Below are 13,470 nucleotides of genomic sequence, written 5' to 3' on the forward strand. Positions count from 1 at the left end.
TACCTGGCAGCCTTAACTTGCATTTAACTTTCCTGTAGAGGTCTCAGCCCAGAAGTTATTTTGGGAGCACTGTCCTCTGAGCAGCACTGTCTCATCTGTTTAATGTGCTCCCTTTGTAAGAAGACCAGAAGAAATAAGAAGCTCCATACCTCTGAGTTGGTTTTCAATAAGAGGAGGAAATTAGGCACTAAATTTATTGTTACCAGTCACCCAAAAGCTGCTTATACTTACTGCTACCATGTGACATTTCAGCTTGTTTCTGGTGGCCTTCAGCCCTCCTATTCACCTAGGGATTGGATTGCAGCCTTGTTAACATTGCCTGACCAGCTCTATGCATGTGCTCATCCTTGACACATGCAGTGTAAAGGTCAGCCTTTTAGAGAACGAAGAGAGACTTATCATCGCAAAACATGCTGGACACCAAAGTGCCAAGTCTTGTATACAAAAGTACCAGCATTTTTGAAGGACATAAGTCAGTCTCTGCTTCATGAAACTTGAGCCCTAGCAGATGCATCAAGGTGGCAGTATGCTGTTTGTCTGTAAATCTGGGAGCCCTCCTGCTGAGGAATTGGTGAGTTTTGTCATGCTCTGAGCTTCTGAGTGCCGGTGCAAATGGGTGGTGATAGGCCTCAACATTAGAGGTGGCTTAAGTTGCAGGTTGGTTGCTTGCTGCCTTTTGAGTGCCTCCCAATTCCACAAAGTCATTGACAACTGCTGGTATGTAGCACCTTAAAGCATAGGTAGTAGTTCTGGAGAGAGCTGTTTGCTCTTTGCAAAGAGGTAATACAATGAGAGGGATCTTAGATACCCTTGCTTGGCTTTAACTGGAGGAACAGGAGATTTCCAGATTTATCTGCCATTATCAGTATTGGTTTGACATTACTCACTATCTCATTGCCATTGCAAGGTAATGAATACCATTGTAGCCCACCAAAGAAAAATTAATCCAGGCAAAATATTTTTGCAAGGAGAGAATAAAGAACTGATGCTCAGACATCTGCTTTGGGAGAAGAACTGCTGTTACTCCTATTCGTGAACCAAGTGAAACATACTTTGTCAAGGCAGTAACTCAAATTAGCAGCCTGAGGGTATTTTACTAAAAGGAAAAGATCAAGAAAAGCATTTCTTTCTAAGTATCCTGAGAACCTCGATCTTTCTTTAATTCACTGCAGTATGTTCTGCAGTCTGTCAGTCTATTACAGTCTGAGGAACGCTTGTCTTCTGTATTTTAGGCCTCCAGCGCCGTAGACTGATTCCTGCTCCGTTACCAGATGCTGCCTCCCTAGGAAGAAAACCCAGCGTCACTGGCCAATGGGTTGATCTACCACCTTTGCCAGGCACTTTAAAAGAGCCATTTGAAATTAAAGTTTATGAGATTGATGATGTGGAACGATTACAGCGACACAGACAAGAGGAAACTGAGGTCAGCACATATTTTACAACAACTGTAGACAACTTAAATTACAGTATACAGGCAGAGTCCTTGCTTGAATGCTGGAATGGTGTTCAGAAAATTGATTGCAATTAAAGCACTATAATTATTAATTTTACAATTCATATGTTGGGGTACCCCTAACACAGAAAATGAAAATGATTACTGTCTAAAATTAATTGTGTCTAACATGACTGATGGTGTAAATGGAAGTTACCAATGAATACATTATGAGAAGACTTTATAATCTTAGCCTGGCTGATGAAACCTTACAGGCTCCCTCAACTATAGGGTCATTAACTCTTTATGTAAATGACAGGATTCTATTAAATCAGGGATACACTGAGTTTAATTTATTTGTAATTGGAAACCACTTCAGCTAATTCTATTTTGGAGACCAGGATTCTATATTATTCTGATGCCTTTTTCCCATTTCTTTCATAATAGCCTTTCCAGGATGTTGAGAAGGTAGGAATGCTTTTAAGAAAATAAGAATCCATATGTTTTAGGATTAACTATAACTCTAATGTTATTATTAGGCTGTGTTTATCATTTGCACTGCTTAAAAAAAAATTCCTGTACAAACAGTAGTAATTTCAGAATGTATTAAGAGATGTGCGCTAATTCAGAGAAGTGCAACAAATGCTTAAGTGATGTAGCATGCTGTTCCTCTAGATTAGAATCCATTAATGTAAACTTCAAATAAAAAAAAAACCACCAACCCCACAACCAAACAAAACAACCCACCTGCTAACTCTAACAAGTAATGAGCTGGGAGCAATTTGTGTCAAACTGTTGGAGGTCAGCTCATAACAGGCAAATTCATGAAATGGTCTTTCTGTGTCTTAAAAGGGTCTGATGTATTTCCATACCAAGCTGAAGATACTAGAAAGGCGCCAGCAGCGAATCAGAGAAGTAAAGGCAAAGCATGACTTTTTGAAGGAAGAGTTGGAAGAGACAAAGTGCAGGTTAATGATGGATCCAAATAAGTGGAAAGAAGACTGTAAGTATTTTGCAAAAACAGCATTATGATCAGCATGTAACAAATTTTCAGCATGTGAGCAGTCCCACTGAAAAAGCTAAGCACTTGCTAAGATATTTTGCCTAATTGAGCCGTAAAATACGCTGTGACTCCATTCGTATTTCTGTGATAAAGGATTTGTTCAGTGCTGAGTAGTACCAGAAATGAACAAAGAAACCCCTCCAAACCAACCAGAAGGGAACATCAAAACAATGCAGAGACTCACCGTGATGCTTGTTAATATTAAATACTTATATAACCTTTTGTTATCCTTCTTTCCAAAGAAGGAAAAAAATGTTTCTATATCGATGTTATAGCTGGGAAACTGAGGCATGAGATTTGTTCACTGACTGTGTGCTGTGCCTAACTGGAGCCTCAAGGGAGAGTTTTGCATCTGCTGAACAAAGTGAAAAAAATTTCTTAGTTCAAGAGAAAAAAAATTGTACTCTACATTATTGGCTCCCTTGTGATAGAATAATGCTTTGCTATGAGCTGTTTCTCTTACTAATTTTTTGTCTGACAGTTGAAGTGGATCCTGATCTCGATAAGGAGTCACAGGAGTACCTGGAGGCACTGGAACAAGTGACAGAGGAACTGGAGCAGTGTGTTAATCTGTGCAAGTCACATATCATGATAGTGACGTGTTTTGATATTGGAATAACAGATGCGCAAGATGGAGTAAGGGAAGTGGAGGTTTGAAGAGAGGGTTTTCAAGGGACTGAAGGAAGTGAAGCTGGATTGTCCGACATGAAGAAGTAAAGAGATAAAGTAGCTGGGAAGTGAAGGAGGAAAGGTGAAGACTGAAAAGCAACAATGAACGTTGTAACAGAAAGAAACAGCTGAGGGATGGGAATGTTCATAAATCATTTGGTGCCTCAACGTGACCTGAACTGTACAAAGATAATAGTAGGATCAAGTATTGCTTCTACCAGAGGGAAGCGAGGAAATTTATTACAAACCAAGATGTTAATTTACAAACAAACATACAATGGAAGTGCCTTTAAAATTAATTTGATTTTCATTTTTGTATTTGGTGCTAGAATTAAAGCCAGCAAACCTAAGCAGACCACAAAATGTATTCCTACGAAATATTTTATACTGTATAGTGTATTTATGACTATATGTAAAAAACAAACAACATTGTAGCAAAAGCAATAAGTAAATTATGTTTTCATACCTGAACTTGCCTTCTTGTTTCATAGAAAAGCTGTTTTATGTAGCAGAATTAAAATTGTATTATAATTGTTTTCTTGGTTAGGGTTCAAGATATTTTTATGAACATTTATCTATTGAAAAGGTGTATTATGGCATTTTGAGATGATTGTTTTACCTTCAGGTTTTGTATTATTACTTTTTCAGATCAAAATAAATGTTTGTTTTCCATTTTATATATACATATATAGATATATATTAACTGCTTACCTACTTCCTTGGTTACTAACCTCACTTATCACAGACCTGGTCTTTTTGGAGTTGTAAACTTAATGTGAGGAAGTCTACAAAGGGCACTGTGGTTTGTTTTGGTTTTCTTTTTTCCTCTCTGACTGCAGGAATTGAGAATTATGTTTATTACCAAAACCATAAAACAAACAAAAAAAAAGGAACAAAAAGTTTTTGTAAATGTTAAGTTAGGTCCATATTTTTATATAGTTTTGACTATAAATATAGCATTTGCAGTTTGAACTTTTAAGACAAATAGTATATCTTTTTACAGTTTTTCTAAGGAAGGCAAACCCTCAGGATCAAGTTTATACATGCTGCATGAGATTTGTGCTTTTTTGAAGGAGGCCACTTAAGTGTGGAAACTATTGATAAATTGTTGCCAAACAAATACTTTTGAAAAGGTTTAATAGTGTATGTAATACCACATTTCATAATGGATCATATTTTCTAATCATCTTCCTTTTTATGGTTTTTTCAAATCCTTTGTACAAATATGTATTATAACAGCTTGCTTCAGTTTTTATCTGTGAATAAAAGATACATCTATTGTTACGATTGCTTCTTGCTATGTGCGTGATTTTAATGTTCGGAAGAGAGCGGGTGGCCTGTGGTACACTGCATTAAATGTCACATTATATTACCTCTTTGCCCAAGAGAGAGAACTGGGAACAGAGTTTTGACATTAGTCATCAGAAACCAATAGGGAAAGAGAGACAAAACACCAAAGGGTAAAATAAATAGCGATGATAATACTTAAATTCTCTTAGCACTTCATAGTTTACAGAACAAAGACCTGCGGCTCACGTGCTTGTTTTCCCTGATGAGATAAAGCAATTAAAAATGGGTCTAAAAACAAAAGAAAACTTTAGGAACTGGAATCAAGCCCTGGGCCCTGTAGGTCCATCACAGCAAGCAACTACATTCATTTCTCTCTGACACTGCTGCGTTTGCTCTCTGGTTAGACAGTAGCTGTGCCTGGTCCTCATCTCCCAGTGATGCTGGCTGGAGTAACTCCAGGCAGGTTTAATGTAAAGCTAGTGCTTCTAACGACACCATCTCGAGTATTTTCCAGCTGTGTGGCCAAACGGCCTGTAGTGGGTGAAATTTTCCTCTCCCTCTTTTTCTCTCTTTATGTAGCCCGAACAGCATGGCATCCAAGCACCAAGTTCTCTTACCCTCACAAGAGGCCTGTGAGAGGGGGGTAAACGCTTTCCTCCTCATTCTGCAGTTGGAGAAGTGGGAGAGTGAGAGCAAGACTTTGATGCTTAAATATCTTTGTGATTTTGCATAGGTTACAAAGGGTGCCCTGCTTTTATCTACCTCTCCGTGATTCATCCCTGGAAAGGGTGCACTGTGTTTGCTTACTGACATTCGGCACTGCCTCGGGTTGTATGTGGGGGAATGTGGCATCTAGAATTTCTAGAGGATCCCCTTGCTGATATTCTGGAATACAAGGTATATTTATTAAGCTGTAAATTCCTGCTATTTTTACTTTCTCTATGTGTGCAGAAAGTCACAGTTCTTCCAAAGATGAAATCAAAACCGCGTAGTGATTCAATACGTTGTGGGTTTTTTTCAGAGCAAGGATCAGATAAATAAATACAATCAAAATAAATAAAGGCAGCAGCACCCTGAGGGACAAGTATTTCTTAGCAAAGGGGAAAACCTCCAAATGAGAGGGCCAAATGAGAATATATTCATGGGGAGCTCTGCACTGTGGTGTTAGGTTTTGCACTGTCCTTCGGAGATGCACATCTTAATGGCGCTGCTGCAAAATGAGTTGACCTGTGGTAGCCTCTGAGCCCTGAGCACGGCAGGGCTGGGCTCTCAGTCTTTTCAAGGTAGCCTGTAACCCCTTCTTGAATGGACACAAGAGTTTTTGTTTCTTTTATCTGCCAGCCACTTCATCCTCTCAGAGGTCTTCATTGTTTCTCCCCCTCTCTGGCAATATTATAATCCTCTGAAATAAAAATGAAGTCACTAATAATCCATCCCAATTTTTATAAACCTGACAATTTGTTGATATATTCTGCTATAGAGTGTTTGCTGATCAGGCCTGCATCCTTTGATACTTTCTCCATAATTTCTAACTATGCTTATGTTTTCCACAAAGTAGCAAAAGAGACGTTTCAGGGCTGCTTGGTTCCATGTCAACATGGCAATAGCATGCATATGAAATGCATTTAGCCTCTGGCTTGGTGACACAAAACAAGCCTGAGATGCAAAATAAGGTGAGGCACTGATGGATGAAATAGCAGACTTTTTCCTGTGCAAATGCTGTTCTTTATTGGTAGTTGTGGATAGTAAATTATCTTTCATATCTCAAGGCCTCAGAGCCTGTAATATTCCTTTTTTTTTTGGTTAATTTTGCAGTTCTGTCCAGTTAAAATTTATACAAATATATGCTTTAGGTTATGATTCAAGCCCATTTTGCAAAAGGCTTAATAACATAAGGTTACAAATGATAATTGCAAAGTTAAGCTGGTTGCTTTATTTCATTAATTTTCTATTGAGATTTAATGGTTTAAAATAGCCATTAAATTGCACACTTAAAGATGTGATCTCGTTGAGTTTGTTATGGTATCAAATAAAACCTTAGAACCCCACTGGTGGTAGAGAACTGACTGAGTTACTCTTGGCAGGGCTAATTCACACTAGAATATTTTCTCCCTTGGTTGCAGCTCTTCCCATGAAATCCCTTACCTTCTCCTTGCTGGGGCAACCTGGTCTAGGTCCCTCGATGGCCCAGTTTACCAAGCAGCTCACATCACGCTTATTTCCCGGCAACAGGAAAAAATGTATGGACGGCTGCTGGTTTTTTAAACCAGTGCAATGGTGACTCTAAATAAAGCCTAAAGATTAAATTTCAGGAAGTGGAACATAAATTCCCTTTCCTTAAAACCCACCTCTCACCAGGTTTCACTAACCAGGAGGCCAGAGGTGAGCTTGCCTGTGTGTGAGGGGCAGGGAGAGGAGAGCTCCCTGCTGCCTCAGTCTCACGGTCAGGCATCTTTCAGGAAGAGATGAAGTATGGACTGGAAGGAACAGAAATCCAGTGAGAAAGCAGGACTCTCATCCAGTGACCAGGGACTCAGGAAAGGAAGGAGAACCTTGCATTCTGGACACGGTCTCCAAGCTTACTTTTGCATTTTCCCATCCAATGGTCATGGTCCAATATATAAAACTACTCCTGGGAGGTGGGATTTCAACTCACTTGTCAGAATTTGCAAGTTGAATGGATGAGTTGGAGGAGTCAGTAGCCACTCCTGTAAGCTGTGCTTGTTGCTACCCATGTACTAAGCAGTGTACATCTACGGGTACATTGCTAGAAGTGTTTGGAAATACAGTTATTACAAACATAGGTTCCCTATAGAGAAATCAGATGGTGTGTAGGCAAAAACTCATTTAATGTATGCGTAAAACCTTTTTCCTTAGTGCTCTAACTTTTTTCTGTACAGTGGTCTAACCAGTTCCAGCTCAGGCATTTCTAGGACACTCTTAACTGTAGTATTGAAACATCAGTACTAAAAGAGAATGCAATAGAAATATGAGATTATTTGTTCTTTTCTCAGCATGCAGAAAGTGTTTCATTTATTTCTATTTCAAGGTACCCATGTATTCTGTTTCTAGTTATAAACCCATGTTTTCCAGTCACTTGCATTTTATTTTTAAAGTTATGTGTGGAACATAACTCCACAGGCAGCTGTTCTATATTGTGGCTATAGGCAGGGTTTAAGGCAAAAATGTTAGCTATAAGATGACCTCTGTATCAGATGTCCAAGCTGGCAGAAGTGGACACAAATAAAAAATGGTGCCGTATTTGGGCCCCAATTCACTAGAGCACTTAGGCACCTGTTTAAGCAAGCAAGTAAGCGAATCTGGTTTGTATCCAGAAAAACACTCCAATTTTGGCTTATATCCCATTCACTTGGATTTTTTTGCTCCAGGGCTTCCGATGGTGTAAATTGCTTTAGCAGTGGTTCAGCGGAGTTATGCTGACTTTCACCAGATGAAGATCCTGCTGAAAATATTTTACTTATCAGTGGTATTATTTGGGAGAAAGGAAAGAATCATTCTGTTGACGTGCAACGATATCACAAGTGCAAATTAGAAAGCAGAAACTGCCTCCCAGGCTGGTCCTGTATGTAGCATCTCATGGCTTTATGCAGAATTTGACTTGCAGAAATCTGTTTGTGGAGCACATAGAATAAGACATAACTCTTGACAGTGTAGACGTTCACAGAGATTTATCAGACCTGCAGGGGAACTGCCTGATGATGGGGTGTGTTTGGCACGACAGTAACCTTACAACAGCTTACATAGGAGCCCATTACTTCACTCGTTTCCCTTCCCAAGACTCTCCCCACGAACTGGGGGGGGGGACGGGACGACAGCAGGAGCGTGGTGGCAAAAGGAGGGGAATCTTTCCGAGCAACCCACACAGGGACTCCAGGTGATGCACACTTCTTCAGTGGCCTGGTGTTACCTTTTTTATATGTCTTTTGCTTCTGACTGTTGCATTCGGCTTGAGACAGGTCATTCCTGGGTATATTCCTGTGGCTCCCAGATGAGAGGGAAGGGCAGCTGTCACTTGGCTACATCTCACTGGGGGATGGACAGTAAAGAGATGCTCTTACAGCAGTTAAAAATAGCATTTCTGCCTTCTCTCCATTGCATGAACACTTAGTAGCATAATTAACTTTCTGTACTTTTATATTAATATAGTCTATAGAGATTAGGACCTCATTCAAATCTTGGAGGTAAGGAGGCCTCTCTGAGACAGCGTTTGTTGGTTGATTTGTCTTCCAAGTGGCCAGCCCAGGACCTGGCGTGAGCCAGTACAGCTTCATTCTGCAAAGGTTTTGCTTCATTTATTTCTTTAATGTAAACATTTCTGTGGCAGCTTCCTATCAGGACTGGCAAAGGAAGGCAGCAGCGCACACTGTGCTGCCTGTTCTCCCTGGGACAGCTGAAAGAGCTTGTCCTGACTTTTGAAAGACCTGGTTTTGGAGCTTTGCTGTTGACTTCAGTAAGAGAAGAACCAGATCATTAGTTAACTCCTGGCATTGCTGGTATTACAGCAATATTATGTGGCCAGAAGCAGCAAAGCCTTCGGTCCCAGAGTAGTGAAAAAACAGGTTCATGCCTCCTTGTTATCTGGCTCTCCTACCCGAGGTCAGCAGATTGCCTTAGATTCTGCCCTTCAGAGTGTCAGGGACCTAATCAGGGCTGTGGAGCTCCTGACACAGCTCACGTGACTGTATTTAAAGCACATTTTAATTGATCTGACCTTGTATGGGAAATACCTTTGGAGTCCTAATGTGCTGCTCTCTGGGAGGCAGGCGCAGTGCTCCAGGGCACAGGCAGCAGAAAAATAAGCAGGCATTTTAGAGTTTGGCCTTTGACTGGAAAAACTGACTTTTAAATATTGGCTTACCGAGACCTTTCCCTGCGTCTGTAACAGTGACCCTCCATTTGTCAGTACCTGGCACAGATATACTTACAAATGCCACTTGTTTTGAAGGGTGCCACTCATTTTGTTGTACATTACCATTTAAATGAGTTACATTTGTACCTAAAGGCTTCAGTCTCATGGGGCTAAGTGCTGTACAAACACAATTTTTTAGCCTAAATAGACAGGGTATGAGAGGGAAGGACAAAGTGGACTACTGTGTTTCCCTCCAAATTGAGCATGTAACAGTTCTTAAAAAAATGTCTCTCACAATGTCCTTTTTGCTGAGTACAGAGCAAAACCTTCAGCCACAGGAGCTGAAACACTACAGACAGGCTCCAATGGGATGCCATTTTCAAACTGCTCAATTTCCAAAGTGAAGACATGTTATTTACTTGTATGATGGGAAATGAGGGAAAGCAAAGCTTTCCCTTCAGCTTTTGGGAGAGAAACGGAAGAAAATGTAATAAAGTATACAAATACATCCATAATGGAAGAAAATGCCAGCACCCGGACTGTGCACTTCTTTGCAAAAGCTGTGCATTCTGGGCAGGCATAAAGGGGTGGAGAAGACTGAAGGCAGCCATGTGCTTCTTCGCCCCCACCCCGTTTATATCCTTGGTCACCTTTCTGCTCAGTCTCCTACTGACCAAATCATTTGCAAAACACCTATGTCTAGCTTTGAGGCAGCAATTTTATAAAACACTTTTGCAAACACGAGATTTCCCTGTTTTCTCCTTTTCCCAGTTCTTAGTGTTCTATAGGGCATCATCTATTCTTCTTGCTATTGCCTCTTTGGGTGCCTTGCTTGGTCTCTGATTTGCTCTTTGATATCTAAAGTATCTCCACCTTTTCTTCCAGCTCTTCTTTACTAATATTGCAGTTGTAAATGCAGTTTGCCATTAGATGTTGTGCAATGGGAGATGGCCCCTGCCAGGAGAGGATACAGAATAAGAACAGAAGGGCTGGTAAAGGAAAGCTGCCTGGTAGAAAAACTGGGAATGAAGTTCACACCTAGGACTCACTCAGCTGTGTTGGGGGCAGTGAAGTTATGTTTAGAATTGGACCGATGTGCACAGCAGAGACATTTATTAGTCATCTTCATATATACTAGGTCAGAATGTCTTCTGCCTGAAGTTCACTGAACTATGCCCGTATTTGAGAACTCAGTTTTGTGTCATACTTTCATTACACTGTTGGGTATAGACATTAAGCTATGATAATTACTAAATCCAAGTTCAAAAGATAGAACTTCACACTGCTATGATTTTTTTTAAGATTATTTTTTTAGGCTACTGCTGAAATAATGCATATACACCACATATCCATACTCCAAAGAGCTCCAGAAAGACAGCCACCATTTGCATGGGATTTCTCTATAAAATAACCAGTAGGCTGCTGAGGGAACTGCTGAATGTGGAAACCAACTATTTTTCTTGGTTTACATGTTCAGCGCTTATTATGTTGCCTTATTAATCTACTATTTGTAAAAAACAAAATGCAGTGGATCAGCAAGCTAAGGTCTGGTATATTCTTGGGGTGCCCTGGAGCTCTCTTCAAGGCTCCTGTGACTTTGGAAAAACCCCCTTCTCCAGTCTGGGTGTTGAAGTTACTTGATGGGGTTGTCCTTGATAGACAGCTGACCCAACACAAACCAAGCTCTGAAATAGCATTGAAGCATTAAACTTCAATGACACACCTCATTTACTTTTTCTTTAAAATCAGAAACTAGGAAAGCTATTCTGATTAACTCTGTCAGGAAGGACTTCCAGATGTACTGACAACACACTCACTGGTTTGCCATAGGGGTTAAAGATCCCTTTTCAGCTGTGTAAATTTTATATGCAAATTTGAAAGCTTCATAAAATTTACCCCTTTGGTGCTTATGGTATGGATGTGATATTTGAGTCATTGATGTTATAACATCAGTTAATATAATAGATAGGTCTGTATATGTTGGGAATATGGCCAGGAATTTTGGCTCTGTATGCACCAGGCATGCAGCTGTGCAGACCTTGCCCTCCAAGGCCTTTCCCCATTAGCAGTGTTGATAATCAGGCTGGAAACGAGCACAGCAGTCTGACAGCACCATATGCAAACTAACTGGGAACCTTTGGAAATGCTAGCACCCTGCCTTCCCTTCTCTGGCAAAAGCCTCTCTCTGCCCCTTGCCTATATGCAGCTAGTTAATAATTTTCCAGCTGGCGGTAACCGAGAGGATGTAGGGCTGCTCCCGGCACTCTAGGACCCATGCAAGTTGTTGCACGCATTTCAAGTGGCTTCCACAGTGTTGCTATTTACACAGAGCTCCTGATTCTTTGCAAGGGGTGATTTAACTGTAATCTCCCACAGCAACAAGCTGCACAGGCAGTAGTTCTGCTATTTGTATGTAAGTTAAATATGTGCCAATACTTCAACGAAGCCAGCGTGGCTTTGTGTTTACAAATGTGTTGCATCAGCCTTGCCTTTGTTGTGCTATCATCTTATCGGAGCGAATGACTGATGTGTTTTGCCAGCCTGCAGCGTGTTGGCACATACCCTTCTAAGGGACCTTTTCCTGCTTTTCGTTTCTGGAGTGCACACGTGTAGGCTGGGGAGAATGTCAGTGCATGACTGTGCAGCTCCACTGGTTGACAGAAGTATCTGTGGCAACCAGACTATAATTCAAGTTCTCCTGCTAGTTCCCAGTCTTTGAAAAGTCCCAGGTCTGGTTTTAGCAATGTCACAAATGTCAGTGCCAGTGTGGCAGGGCCCTGTGGGCTACCTGGAACCTGTCCAGTTTTTGTCTATTGCACTGCAGTTGCTGTTTCTCGTACCTTAAGTTTAAAACCACTTAACGTCAAGATGGGAGTTTTGTTAGCATTTACATGCATCAGATGACGATCACGCCCATTGCCCAGAAGGTGCAAGACTGATGAAGAAATAACAGATTTCACTGTGGATTTGGAACAAGGAGTGAAAAGGCTGTAGCCTTTTTGTGCAGCTCTTCTGCACACAGAGAGGGGAGCGGTGACCATGTTGGAGGACTCAGTTTTGTACTGTAGCCAGCTTAAGTGACAACTTGACAGCCCTGGCAGTGTGCTGGTGACTCACCACACCTAGCAATCCAACAAGAGCCAGAGATTTCCTCTGTATAGAGACAGACTGCTCTTTTTATTTGCTTTATGTTGATTTTTGCCTTTTCTAAGATGCATGATGAACCAAGGACAGCGGTAAGATGTTTCATACCTTAGCAAACAGGTTTTTTTTTTTTCCCATTTTTGTCCAAACTTGAACTTGTCCAGAGGCCTTTGAATAGAAACACAGTTTGCTTTTTATATTGGGTGTTTCAGACATGTTCAGACTGCATCATAAAACGACAATAGGAAAACTGCAGAACAACTACAACAGAAGAGAACCTGCGGCTATTACTAACTATCTCTGAGTTTATTTTAGACCAGTACCATTCCCACACATGCTAGTAATAAACAATATTAATACAAGAGAGCTTTGCCCCATGGTTTGCACTTTAGGCTGTGATGGTATCTGGCAGGAGAAGCAGGGGAGCGTGGTTTCTTACGGACTTATGAAGACCTGCCTTCCATCCCCTCCCACTAAAGTCGAGCTCCTGACAAGTTCCCAGTGACAATCCCAGCAGAGAAAAAGCAGCATGTGCTGCAGCTAGTGCAGAGCAATTCGCGTGCCGGCTGCCTGGCCAATTGCTGCCACGGGGACTGCGTGATGCCTGACTTGTGTCCGCCCTTCCCTTGGTGGAGGAGTTAATTTCCTCCTCTATCTTGCTGCCAGTTTTCGTGAAACCCTGTGGGAATGTAATTATCACTGAGATTTCTGCCCTTGGTCAGATTTGTTTGATGTTGGCCAACCCTCCTCCCAGTTACTGGGGAGAAGGGGGAGAGTGTTGAGATATACAGTGCTATTGAATAAAAATGGCTCAGCAGTTAGAGGAGTTCCTATGTGCAGTATGAATCTAAATAATTTGCTTTCAAAGCTGAGCATGGTATTAAAACAGAAAAATACGCAATGAAGCTACACATTCCTGAGTGATTCAGTGACTTCTAGTCCTAAACCTGAGGTCATCTCCTGTAATGAGATACATCTGAAATAGGGTTTTGCTTCTCTCGG

The 13,470-nt window shown here is 41.0% G+C and overlaps 1 protein-coding gene across 1 annotated transcript in view; it reads left to right on the forward strand.

The window, feature by feature from the left end:
* Positions 1 to 4,448, forward strand: part of KIF26A (kinesin family member 26A) — a 101,389-nt gene extending 96,941 nt beyond the window's left edge. Inside the window, exons 13-16 of the mRNA XM_010565451.1 lie at positions 1,233 to 1,423; positions 1,880 to 1,900; positions 2,285 to 2,435; positions 2,977 to 4,448. Of these exons, the coding sequence (XP_010563753.1) occupies positions 1,233 to 1,423; positions 1,880 to 1,900; positions 2,285 to 2,435; positions 2,977 to 3,152 (539 nt within the window). The 3' untranslated portion in view covers positions 3,153 to 4,448. The remainder of the gene's footprint in view (positions 1 to 1,232; positions 1,424 to 1,879; positions 1,901 to 2,284; positions 2,436 to 2,976) is intronic.
* The last annotated feature ends 9,022 nt before the right edge of the window (positions 4,449 to 13,470 follow it).

Source organism: Haliaeetus leucocephalus, unplaced genomic scaffold (assembly GCF_000737465.1).
Source record: "Haliaeetus leucocephalus isolate CR32 unplaced genomic scaffold, Haliaeetus_leucocephalus-4.0 Scaffold191, whole genome shotgun sequence".
NCBI lineage: Eukaryota > Metazoa > Chordata > Aves > Accipitriformes > Accipitridae > Haliaeetus > Haliaeetus leucocephalus.